General features: G+C 42.9%; 1 protein-coding gene across 1 annotated transcript in view; it reads right to left on the bottom strand.

Annotated features, from left to right (window-relative positions):
• Positions 1-2,950, bottom strand: part of LOC128704197 (uncharacterized) — a 133,451-nt gene extending 130,501 nt beyond the window's left edge. The window contains exon 1 of the mRNA XM_053799254.2: positions 2,452-2,950. Within this exon, the coding sequence (XP_053655229.2) occupies positions 2,452-2,748 (297 nt within the window). The 5' untranslated portion in view covers positions 2,749-2,950. The remainder of the gene's footprint in view (positions 1-2,451) is intronic.
• Between the last annotated feature and the right edge of the window lie 9,550 nt (positions 2,951-12,500).

Here is a 12,500-nt window from a genome sequence, read left to right on the forward strand (position 1 = left end):
GGATGGTAGTGACTAGTTTACTGTGTACTCCATATCCATCCTGTGGATGGTAGTGACTAGTTTACTGTGTACTCCATATCCATCCTGTGGATGGTAGTGGCTAGTTTACTGTGTACTCCATATCCATCCTCTGGATGGTAGTGACTAGCTTACTGTGCACCCCATATCCATCCTCTGGATGGTAGTGGCTAGTTTACTGTGCACTCCATATCCATCCTCTGGATGGTAGTGGCTAGCTTACTGTGCACCCCATATCCATCCTGTGGATGGTAGTGGCTAGTTTACTGTGCACCCCATATCCATCCTCTGGATGGTAGTGGCTAGTTTACTGTGCACTCCATATACATCCTGTGGATGGCAGTGGCTAGTTTACTGTGCACCCCATATCCATCCTGTGGATGGTAGTGGCTAGTTTACTGTGCACCCCATATCCATCCTCTGGATGGTAGTGACTAGCTTACTGTGTACTCCATATCCATCCTGTGGATGGTAGTGGCTAGTTTACTGTGCACCCCATATCCATCCTGTGGATGGTAGTGGCTAGTTTACTGTGCACCCCATATCCATCCTGTGGATGGTAGTGGCTAGTTTACTGTGCACCCCATATCCATCCTCTGGATGGTAGTGGCTAGTTTACTGTGCACCCCATATACATCCTGTGGATGGCAGTGGCTAGTTTACTGTGCACCCCATATCCATCCTGTGGATGGTAGTGGCTAGTTTACTGTGCACCCCATATCCATCCTCTGGATGGTAGTGACTAGCTTACTGTGTACTCCATATCCATCCTGTGGATGGTAGTGGCTAGTTTACTGTGCACCCCATATCCATCCTGTGGATGGCAGTGGCTAGTTTACTGTGCACCCCATATCCATCCTCTGGATGGTAGTGACTAGCTTACTGTGTACTCCATATCCATCCTGTGGATGGTAGTGGCTAGTTTACTGTGCACCCCATATCCATCCTGTGGATGGCAGTGGCTAGTTTACTGTGCACCCCATATCCATCCTGTGGATGGTAGTGGCTAGTTTACTGTGTACTCCATATCCATCCTGTGGATGGCAGTGGCTAGTTTACTGTGCACCCCATATCCATCCTGTGGATGGTAGTGGCTAGTTTACTGTGCACTCCATATCCATCCTGTGGATGGTAGTGGCTAGTTTACTGTGCACTCCATATCCATCCTGTGGATGGTAGTGGCTAGTTTACTGTGCACTCCATATCCATCCTGTGGATGGTAGTGGCTAGTTTACTGTGTACTCCATATCCATCCTGTGGATGGTAGTGGCTAGTTTACTGTGCACTCCATATCCATCCTGTGGATGGTAGTGGCTAGTTTACTGTGTACTCCATATCCATCCTGTGGATGGTAGTGGCTAGTTTACTGTGCACTCCATATCCATCCTGTGGATGGTAGTGGCTAGTTTACTGTGTACTCCATATCCATCCTGTGGATGGTAGTGGCTAGTTTACTGTGCACTCCATATCCATCCTGTGGATGGTAGTGGCTAGTTTACTGTGCACTCCATATCCATCCTGTGGATGGTAGTGGCTAGTTTATTGTGCACTCCATATCCATCCTGTGGATGGTAGTGGCTAGTTTATTGTGCACTCCATATCCATCCTGTGGATGGTAGTGGCTAGTTTATTGTTCACTCCATATCCATCCTGTGGATGGTAGTGGCTAGTTTACTGTGCACTCCATATCCATCCTGTGGATGGTAGTGGCTAGTTTATTGTGCACTCCATATCCATCCTGTGGATGGCAGTGGCTAGTTTACTGTGCACTCCATATCCATCCTGTGGATGGTAGTGGCTAGTTTATTGTGCACTCCATATCCATCCTGTGGATGGCAGTGGCTAGTTTACTGTGCACCCCATATCCATCCTGTGGGTGGTAGTGACTAGTTTACTGTGCACCCCATATCCATCCTCTGGATGGTAGTGGCTAGTTTACTGTGCACTCCATATCCATCCTGTGGATGGTAGTGGCTAGTTTATTGTGCACTCCATATCCATCCTGTGGATGGCAGTGGCTAGTTTACTGTGCACCCCATATCCATCCTGTGGGTGGTAGTGACTAGTTTACTGTGCACCCCATATCCATCCTGTGGGTGGTAGTGACTAGTTTACTGTGCACCCCATATCCATCCTGTGGGTGGTAGTGGCTAGTTTACTGTGCACCCCATATCCATCCCGTGGATGGTAGTGGCTACTTTATTGTGAATTCCTTATCCATCCTCTGGATAACAGTGGCTAGTTCTTCGTAAATCCCCACATCCATCCTATGGACGGTAGCGCAAGAGCATATGGATACACAAAAGGCCTAGGAACTAGGTTCCGAAAGGGTTAACAAAAGAACGTTTGGATATACTTTGCATGTCCAATTTAAGTTTAATCTTTGTGTTTGAAGAGAGAAAAATGCGAGGAAGTGATCTGCACCACACTTACTCTGGTGAGGTTGAAGGTAGCGTTGTAGCTGAAGGTGAGATGCACGAAGGAGGCGAAAGCTTCCTTGTAGCTGATGACAAAATTCTCCGGAGGTGGAGGTGGTGCAGCGGTGGAGGTGGTGGGTCCTGTGAAGATATGTGCCTCTGTGGTCAGTCCTGAAGGAATGGCGGCAGCTGCCCAGCCTCCAGGCACGCAGCACGCCCACACCCACGCCCACAGCAGACTCACGGCTCGCCGAGGTTTGTACATGGCCAGGGAAGCATGGCCTATCATGAGGCGAGCCTGATCAAGTCTCATCGGCTTGGCTATAGGCCATTAATGAGGTCACTAGATAGCCCATCCGACCCAAACATTGTTAGTAATCTAGCAGCCAGTCTCTTTAACGAAGTTACCTGACGAACTCTGTATTCTCCAGGGAGTACAGTGCGTCTTCTCCCACTCGCGTGCATGTCTGAATGTACCCAGGTGATCATCCAGGCTTTATTAAGATAGCCATTCGATGATTCCAGCCCCTGGAAGAGCCTTGGACATTCGGTTCCACCTCTTATATTTCTCAAACAGTTCGAGCCTATGCAATGCTTTTAAATACATGAAGAGAGTAGCAGGGTAATCGAAATTTTTACACAGCTCCGGAAATCAGACTGTCACTTTTTTTTTCTTTATAACGCGTCATGAACGTCAGAGTCGAAGAACGAGAGGAACGGCCTTAAACACACTTGGTCTTGGATAGAGATCACGCAGGTCCGAGCTGAGGCCCTCTATTGAGAGATTCTGTCATTCAGGAGCACTTTCAGGTTCCGTACACAGGTCAGGTGGTAGAGTGCAGGAGAAGGAGCGTGTGAAAGTGTGTGTGAGGGGCAAAACGGTCTCCTGTGAGAGCGTAAGGAAAGGAGGAGACGAGGGAGGTACAGATCAGACCTTCACTAGCTGCGTTGAAACACTGACCCACACCATGCAACACCCCCGCCCCCCGCCTCACCGACCGCCCCCCACCAACCCCCCACACCTACCACTAAAGCCTGCCCCCAGCAACACTGTCCACCCCCACCACAACCTCCACCATAGCCACAACCTCCACCATAGGCACAACCTCCACCACCCCAACATAGCCAGAGCCTCCACCATCCCCAACATAGCCACAACCTCCACCATGCCTAACATAACCACAACCTCCACCATCCCCAACATAGCCACAGCCTCCACCATCCCCAACATAGCCACAACCTCCACCAACTCCCTCTCACTATATCGTAGATGTCAAACAGCGCCTGAGGAATGGAAAACAATGAGGGCAGATCCAAGAAAAGAAAGCATTGCTCCATATCCTTGAATCAAGAGCCCTTCACTCGTCATCAAGGCTGTCTAAGGTAGGTGCAGAGAAATACCTGGAGAGGGTTTCGGGAGTCAACGTCTCCGCGGCCCGGTCCGTGACCAGGATTGCTCGCCAAACATTTCCAACCACTACCAGAAACATCGGCCAAACACTCTGATCCAGACTTTATTTAAACATCTTGTAGATCCATTGTCCAGTACAAAGTTCTCGCTGTTTGTCTAACGAAAGTTTCCCAGAAGTAATTAGACCTTCCCTAAAGCAAAGTTTGATTACTTTCTAGCAAATAATGGTATTATGCTAGGTTAGCTAAGATATCAGGAAACAGGAAAAGTGTTTCCTGACGCGGGTCTTAATCATACGACGACCCGTCGCTGGGGCTTTTGGTCATCTGACCGAGGCCTTCCACTGGCTTACCACTCCACCCCTTTAAAAATTATGATTATGATTATAATCATTTCATATATATATATATATATATATATATATATATATATATATATATATATATATATATATATATATATATATATATATATATATATATATATATATATATATATATATATATATTATGGTAGCTTATTGCTTGCTAGTCGTCAGGTCGGAGTTGCAATGATGTAGATTTTTTTTTTCAGTGGAAATTTTGGGCTCATGTCTGGTTTCTACTGTCCTTTGAAGATGTTGAAATCTGGTGTAGTGGCTGTCAAGGCTGGTGAAGCAGTTTATGTTTATAGGACTGTTTTGCTCTGTAAATAATGTTCACTCCTTCCCAGTGAACGATAAAGAACAAAAAGGAACAATACCGTGACTGGAACAATACACAAATAGCTTGCACATAGGAGAGAGAAACTTACCATGATTTCGGTCCGACTTGGACCATATACAAAGTCACACTGAATGATATGACTTAAGGATGGTAAACAATAGACGCATACAGCAAAAGGAGATTTTTTATTAATGAGACGTTTCACCCATATAAGGCTTTACTGAGCACTTGATAAAAGTGAAAACGTCACACGAAAACGGGTCTCCCTTTGCGTCATGAGTAATTTTGGCCATCTGATGACCACGCCATGCTTCATGGGTTAAGATTGCTGCATGTTAGAACAGAGTTCTCTTGCCATGATCTAACAAATCTTTAGTGTTCTACTTCTCGTTTTCTATATTACAGCCTGACTCTCCTGTGTACACACGCTCACTCTTACTGAAAAGAACCTAATACGTTCCTGGTGTCTCAGTGGATACAGGCGTCGTGTAATACTGACACTAACCATTACTTATTGTACTGGGGTAAAAAAAATAAGAATTGGATTACATTTTCGTTTTCCCAAAATACTCTGGGTAATGGGTATCTCTGATTTCACTGCCTACGATACTACTATGAACGGATTATCGACTGAAGAATTAGACACGTGCAATATCTAGGTATCTTTATTTTAGACGTATCGCCATCCAGGGGCTTTATCAATACAAATTCCAGGGAAGACAGTAGAACTATATACAAAAAATGAGGTAATCAGTCCCTTCTGGGAGTTGGTGAAGAGTACCTCAAGGCTGAAGGACTGTTTACCTCGTCTTTTGTACATAGCTCTACAGTCTCCCCATTATGTCCTTGAATTTGTATTGATAAAGCCACTGGATGGCGAAACGTCTACAAATAAAGATACCCAGATATTACACGTGTCTAATTCTTCATCTTGTCGGTACTGTACATCATTCATGATCACTATGTATGTCAGTGATCATGAATTTCGGTAGAATTACCGACAAAATGTAAAGTAACAGGACACAAGTGCAACTAATGTGGCATTTTATTGTGGCAACGTTTCGCTTTGTAACGGTTTGACAAAGCTCCTGGAGAGCGAAACGTTGCCACAATAAAATGTCACATTAGTTTCACCTGTGTCCTGTTACTTTACATCACTGACTATAACTACATCGAGCACTTCTAAGCAGTTCATGACAATAGCAACTTAAATACATAATGGATGTCTAGTCCCTGGACCCATTACGTGCCTCGGTAATATTTTCACTACTACACAACCCGCACATATGACAGAGAACCTTACGACGAAGTTTCGGTCCGATTTGAACCATTTCCAAAGTCACACTGGACCAAAACATCGTAGTAAGTTTCTCTCTCTTATGTGCGTGTTATTTGTGTATTGTACCAGTCACGGTATTGTGCCTTTCAGATCTTCACTACGGGAGGAGGTGCGTCATAATAAACTTATTAAACAAACTAAATAATATGGGTAATTCTGCTTTAATGGACTCTGCGATTTGCTGAGTTTCCCACACTGAAATAATTTTTCCTAACTTAGCTTAGACGTGACAGCTAAACAACTCTGCCTCAACCTGTCTTATGTAGATTTCTAGCATGATTTTTAGAGCTTATTTCTCAAGCTTATTTATGTAGATAAATGGTTCAGAGAACCGACAAGTTGACAAATTAGATACATGTGCAACACTTGGGTATCTTTAGTGTGAAAACGTTTCGCCTTACAGTGGCTTCATCAGTCCAGTACAAAGAAGAATGGATGAAGATCAGGATGAGTTTTAAGCAATCAGTCTCTCAGCCTGCAGTCGATGTAATTAGTCCATCATTCTTGTTAAGAATATATCGTATTTACATTAAGTTAAATTTTCTTTAGTTAAAGAATGTATGACATATAAGGAGAAAGGAGCGTAATAGGCCCCGCGGACCACCGTGTTTAGGTCTGGAGTGTGTGTGTGTCTGGGGGGGGGGGGAGTGAGGATCGATAACACAACCCGGTCATTATGAGGTCTAGCAACGTTGCCCTTGTTCCACCTCAACCAGTGCTTCTCCTCAACCTATTAACTCCGGGTTACGCTCTGGGGCTACCCTCGGATATGCTTCGTCATTCTTCTTCTTCGTGCACTTAATATTTAATCAAACTTCCTCTCTAAACTACTTTTCAAGGGTAAAATTAAGCCATATGTTAGCAAGCCACGGTACGGGTGGGGACTGTCCTCAGTCACTGCTGTCCTCAGTCACTGCTGTCCTCAGTCACTGCTGTCCTCAGTCACTGCTGTCCTCAGTCACTGCTGTCCTCAGTCACTGCTGTCCTCAGTCACTGCTGTTCTCAGTCACAGGTGTTCTCAGTCACAGGTGTTCTCAGTCACAGGTGTCCTCAGTTACAGCTGTTCTCAGTCACAGGTGTTCTCAGTCACAGGTGTCATCAGTCACCGGTGTCCTCAGTCACAGCTGTCCTCAGTCACAGCTGTCCTCTGTCACAGGTGTCCTCAGTCACAGTTGTCCTCAGTCACAGTGTTCTCAGTCACAGGTGTCATCAGTCACAGGTGTCCTCAGTCACAGGTGTCATCAGTCACAGCTGTCCTCAGTCACAGCTGTCCTCTGTCACAGCTGTCCTCAGTCACAGCTGTTCTCAGTCACAGGTGTCATCAGTCACAGGTGTCATCAGTCACAGGTGTCCTCAGTCACAGCTGTTCTCAGTCACAGGTGTCATCAGTCACAGCTGTCCTCAGTCACAGGTGTCCTCAGTCACAGGTGTCCTCAGTCACAGGTGTCCTCAGTCACAGGTGTCCTCAGTCACAGGTGTCCTCAGTCACAGCTGTTCTCAGTCACAGGTGTCATCAGTCACAGGTGTCCTCAGTCACAGGTGTCCTCAGTCACAGGTGTCCTCAGTCACAGGTGTCCTCAGTCACAGCTGTCATCAGTCACAGCTGTCCTCAGTCACAGCTGTCATCAGTCACAGCTGTCATCAGTCACAGCTGTCACCAGTCACAGCTGTCATCAGTCACAGCTGTCATCAGTCACAGCTGTCCTCAGTCACAGCTGTCATCAGTCACAGCTGTCACCAGTCACAGCTGTCATCAGCCACAGCTGTCCTCAGTCACAGCTGTCCTCAGTCACAGGTGTCCTCAGTCACAGGTGTCCTCAGTCACAGGTGTCCTCCTCAGTCACAGGTGTCCTCAGTCACAGGTGTCATCAGTCACAGCTGTCCTCAGTCACAGCTGTCACCAGTCACAGCTGTCATCAGTCACAGCTGTCATCAGTCACAGCTGTCACCAGTCACAGCTGTCATCAGTCACAGCTGTCATCAGTCACAGCTGTCATCAGCCACAGCTGTCCTCAGTCACAGGTGTCCTCAGTCACAGGTGTCCTCAGTCACAGGTGTCCTCAGTCACAGGTGTCCTCCTCAGTCACAGGTGTCCTCAGTCACAGGTGTCATCAGTCACAGCTGTCCTCAGTCACAGCTGTCACCAGTCACAGCTGTCATCAGTCACAGCTGTCATCAGTCACAGCTGTCACCAGTCACAGCTGTCATCAGTCACAACTGTCATCAGTCACAGCTGACTGACTTGTTACAAAAACCCAGCACCAGGCTGAATGCTAGAGGGACAGACCTTGGTATCCTCTGGAGATGTCTATGCCTAGTGTGTATCACGTTTTTTGTAACACTCATGATTCCTGAAATCGTAATAAAACTAATAGAAACATACCACGTAGCAACACTGGAAGAATGAGGCAGCATGAGAGACATGATAACGACGTAGGAAATACTTGGAGGCTCTACGGCGCAGACGATAACAATGGAGTGAGAGGCAGATGACTGATAGAGCACATGTTGTTGATAATTAAGACATGTGCGACAGTTGGGAATCTTTATGAAACGTTTTGCCTACACAGTAGGATTCTTCAGTCAAATACAGAGGCAGCAGGTGAAATAGTATTTGAGGTGGTCAGTCTCTCAGCCTGGAGAAGAGTTCAGCTCCATGGTCTGGAATAATGTGAGCTGAGCTCATCTCCAGGCTGAGGGAACTGATCACCTCAAATATTATTTCTTCAAGGTTGATGGACTGATGACATCATCTTCATTTCACTACTACACCTGCTGCCTCTGTATTTGACTGAAGAAGCCTACTGCGTAGGCGAAACGTTTCAACAATAAAGATACCCAACTGTTGCACATGTGTCTTAATCATCAACTTGTCCGTATTTTATACCATTTTCAACACAGCGAATGTGGTAGTTAAAAAAAACAGGTGAAACAGAGGAATGCTAGGGAATATATCTGCAGCGTTGGCAGGTTCCGTGTCAGTGGCATACCAGGAGGGTGTTCTGTGGGTCAACGCCCCCGAGGCCCGGTCCATGACCAGGCCACACCTAGTTATGGTAAGAGGCCAAAAAAAAAAAAATAGAAATGGGTGGTAGTGATTCCTATGATATGGTTACTGGTTGTTTCTTATAGTACCACCTAGTTTAGCAGGCCTGCAACATAACACAAGCCAGTATAGCAGGCCTGCAACATAACACAAGCCAGTATAGCAGGACTGTAACATAACACAAACCAGTGTAGCAGGCCTGAAACATAACACAAGCCAGTATAGCAGGACTGCAACAACACAAACCAGTGTAGCAGGCCAGCAACATAACACAAACGAGTATGGTAGGCCTGCAACATGACACAAACGAGTATGGTAGGCCTGCAACATGACACAAATCAGTGTAGCAGGCCGGCAACATAACACAAACGAGTATAGTAGGCCTGCAACATAACACAAACCAGTGTAGCAGGACTGCAACAACACATACCAGTACAGCAGGCCTGCAACATAACACAAACCAGTACAGCAGGCCTGCAACATAACACAAACCAGCATAGCAAGCCTGCAACATAACACAAACCAGTATAGCAGGCCTGTAACATAACACAACCCAGTATAGCAGTACTGCAACATAACACAAACCAGTATAGCAGGCCTGCAACATAACACAACCCAGTATAGCAGTACTGCAACATAACACAAACCAGTATAGCAGACCTGTAACATAACACAACCCAGTACAGCAGTACTGCAACATAACACAAACCAGTATAGCAGGCCTGCAACATAACACAAACCAGTATAGCAGGACTGCAAAACAACACAAAACAGATAGCAGGCCTGCAACATAACAAACCAGTACAGCAGGCCTACAACATAGCACATCTAAGCACTGAAGGCCCGCAACACAACACAAACCAGTATAGAAGGCCTACAACACAGTACATCCAAGTACAGCATGACTGCAATACAGCACAAATCAGTACAGCAGGCCTGCAACATAACACAACCCAGTATAGCAGGTCTGCAACATAACACAAACCAGTAGAGCAGGACTGCAGTACAACACAAACCAGTACAGCCGGCCTACAACACAGCACATCTAAGTACTGCAAGCCTGCAACACAGCACAACCAAGTACTGTAGGTTCGTAACACAGAAATATTGATGTTAGTGACAGTCCTCCCCTAAGGAAAGCTTCTAGGCTCCTCGGTGTTTCTCATGTGCGTGAATAATCTGCCAGGGAACATCATTCCTTATCTATCTCTGTTTGTCCATGATCTGAAATTAAAAAAAAACAAGTAAAGGTTCAAGTGCACCGAAACGTCGTCACAAGTTTCGCTCTTCTACGGAGAAGACAAGAATCGGGCTTAAAAATGAGAGGCAGAAGAATGCTAAGGTAAAGGAGGACTCTGCTTTACAGCACTTCGCTTTACGGCGTTTTGCTGATACGGCAGTTTTCAATTATATCCATTCTTCATTTATTCAGACTTCCTACAATAAATATATTCACCACTTACTATAAGCTAAGGACGAAAATATTTTACGGTACATAATGCGCATAATGTATATGCATTTTTTTTTAGGTCTAGCTCTATTGCTCAATAAATGATAGTGTAAACATATTATCAGGCTTTTATATACTGTGAAAGTGAAAAAAATGGTATGTTTCACTTTACAGCAGTATCCCAGAACCTAACCTGCTGTATAAGCGGGACCCTTCTGTATATGAGAACGTTAAAAATTGCAGATAAGACAGAGGTATATTAGGAAATACTTGGGTAACCTCAGAGTGATAATCAAGTGGAATGAGCTGGATGAGATAGTAATGGAGTCATGTGCATACACAGTTTCATGACTAGATATGCTTGAGGTCCAAAGACCAATAACGGGTAAGTGCAGGCAAAATTTGTTTGCTGGTGAGTGTGGAGCTCAGCAAAGTGAACTAGGGCGAGCACACAAACATTCAGCTACAAACAACCATTAGGCAGTAATTACTGGTAGTTGGTGCCAAATTTAGTGAATTATATAGTCATTTAAAAGGTAAAGTGGAATACACAAGTGGTTGGTGCTGCTACGACGAGCAGTGTATAGCGTAGGTGTATAGTGTGGGTGTTGTGTATATTGACGTTGTGTATAGTGTGGGTGTTGTGTATATTGACGTTGTGTATAGTGTGGGTGTTGTGTATATTGTAGGTGTTGTGTATAGTGTAGATGTTATGTTACATATACTATAGATGCTGTGTATAGTGTAGGTGTTGTGTATATTGATGTTGTGTATAGTGTGGGTGTTGTGTATATTGATGTTGTGTATAGTGTGGGTGTTGTGTATATTGTAGGTGTTGTGTATAGTATAGGTTTAATGTATAGTGTGCATTTAATGGTGTATATTGTATTGGTATATACTGTAGTGTGTATTGTGATGATATACATATACTGTAATGGTTTATAATGTAGTGGTATATATTGTAGCGATGTACGTTGTAGTGATGTATGTTGTAGTAATGTATATTGTAGTGATGTATATTGTAGTGGTTTATAATGTAGTTGTGTATAGTGTATGTAGAGTTGTATACTGTAGTAGTGTATAGTGTAGTAGTATATACGATATATACAATAATAGTTTGTAATACAGTGGTGTATATATTAGTGGTGTATAGTATATATATAGTGGTGTGTATATTGTAGTGGTGTATAATGCTGTAGCTAAAATGTATATTCCTTCAGTTAAACCCCAAAGTTTAAAGTTATTTTTTTTCCAGAATGGTTGATCCAAACTTACCTTATACTGCTCTAAACTTAAGGTGGGTTGGTTAATGGGGGTTTGAAGCCTATCGACTACACGTAACCTTTTCACCACCAGACAAGAATACCTTAAACTCTAAAATAGAGATTAAGGTAAACTTTCAGTATATATACACTGAGAGAAATATACAAGTCTGGGTGTATATATACTCCGTGTAAACTTTACGGTCGTAGTCTATGCCTTAAAATTATAACAATTACAAAAATGATGAAATTATCAAGATTATTAAAAAATACATAAAAAAAATATTTAAAAAATATATATAAAAATTATTAAAAAAATATTAAACAAAAATTATTAAAAAATTATAAAAAATGTTAAAAAATTATAAAAAGTATTAAAAAATTATAATATAAAAATTATAAAAATTACAAAAAATATAAAAAATAAAAAAATAAAATAAAAATTATAAAAGAATTAAATATAATAAATTATAAAATTACAAAAAAATATAAAAAAATATAAAATTAAAAAAAATATATAAAATTTATAAAAAATATAAAAAGTATAAAATTATAAAAAATTATGTAAAAAATATAAAAATTATATATAAAAAAAAATTTGTCCCTCTAAAAAATTGTAAAAATTATTTTCCAAAGTGACACCTGATCCATTCTTCAAAATTTATGACTCAGTCTAAAAAAAAATTGAACTTTCACCCTCAATTAAATTATTGTAGTTAAGGGTCAGAATCTATGGCAGTTTTTTTTTCAGGGAATGTCCAGTATTTTGGCATAAAAATAATGGATGATATTTCCAAAAAAAATTAAGATGTTTGGGTAGAAAATTTAGGGATTTAGATGTGTTTTTTTTTCT

Source organism: Cherax quadricarinatus, chromosome 66, assembly GCF_038502225.1.
Source record: "Cherax quadricarinatus isolate ZL_2023a chromosome 66, ASM3850222v1, whole genome shotgun sequence".
In the NCBI taxonomy this organism is placed as follows: domain Eukaryota; kingdom Metazoa; phylum Arthropoda; class Malacostraca; order Decapoda; family Parastacidae; genus Cherax; species Cherax quadricarinatus.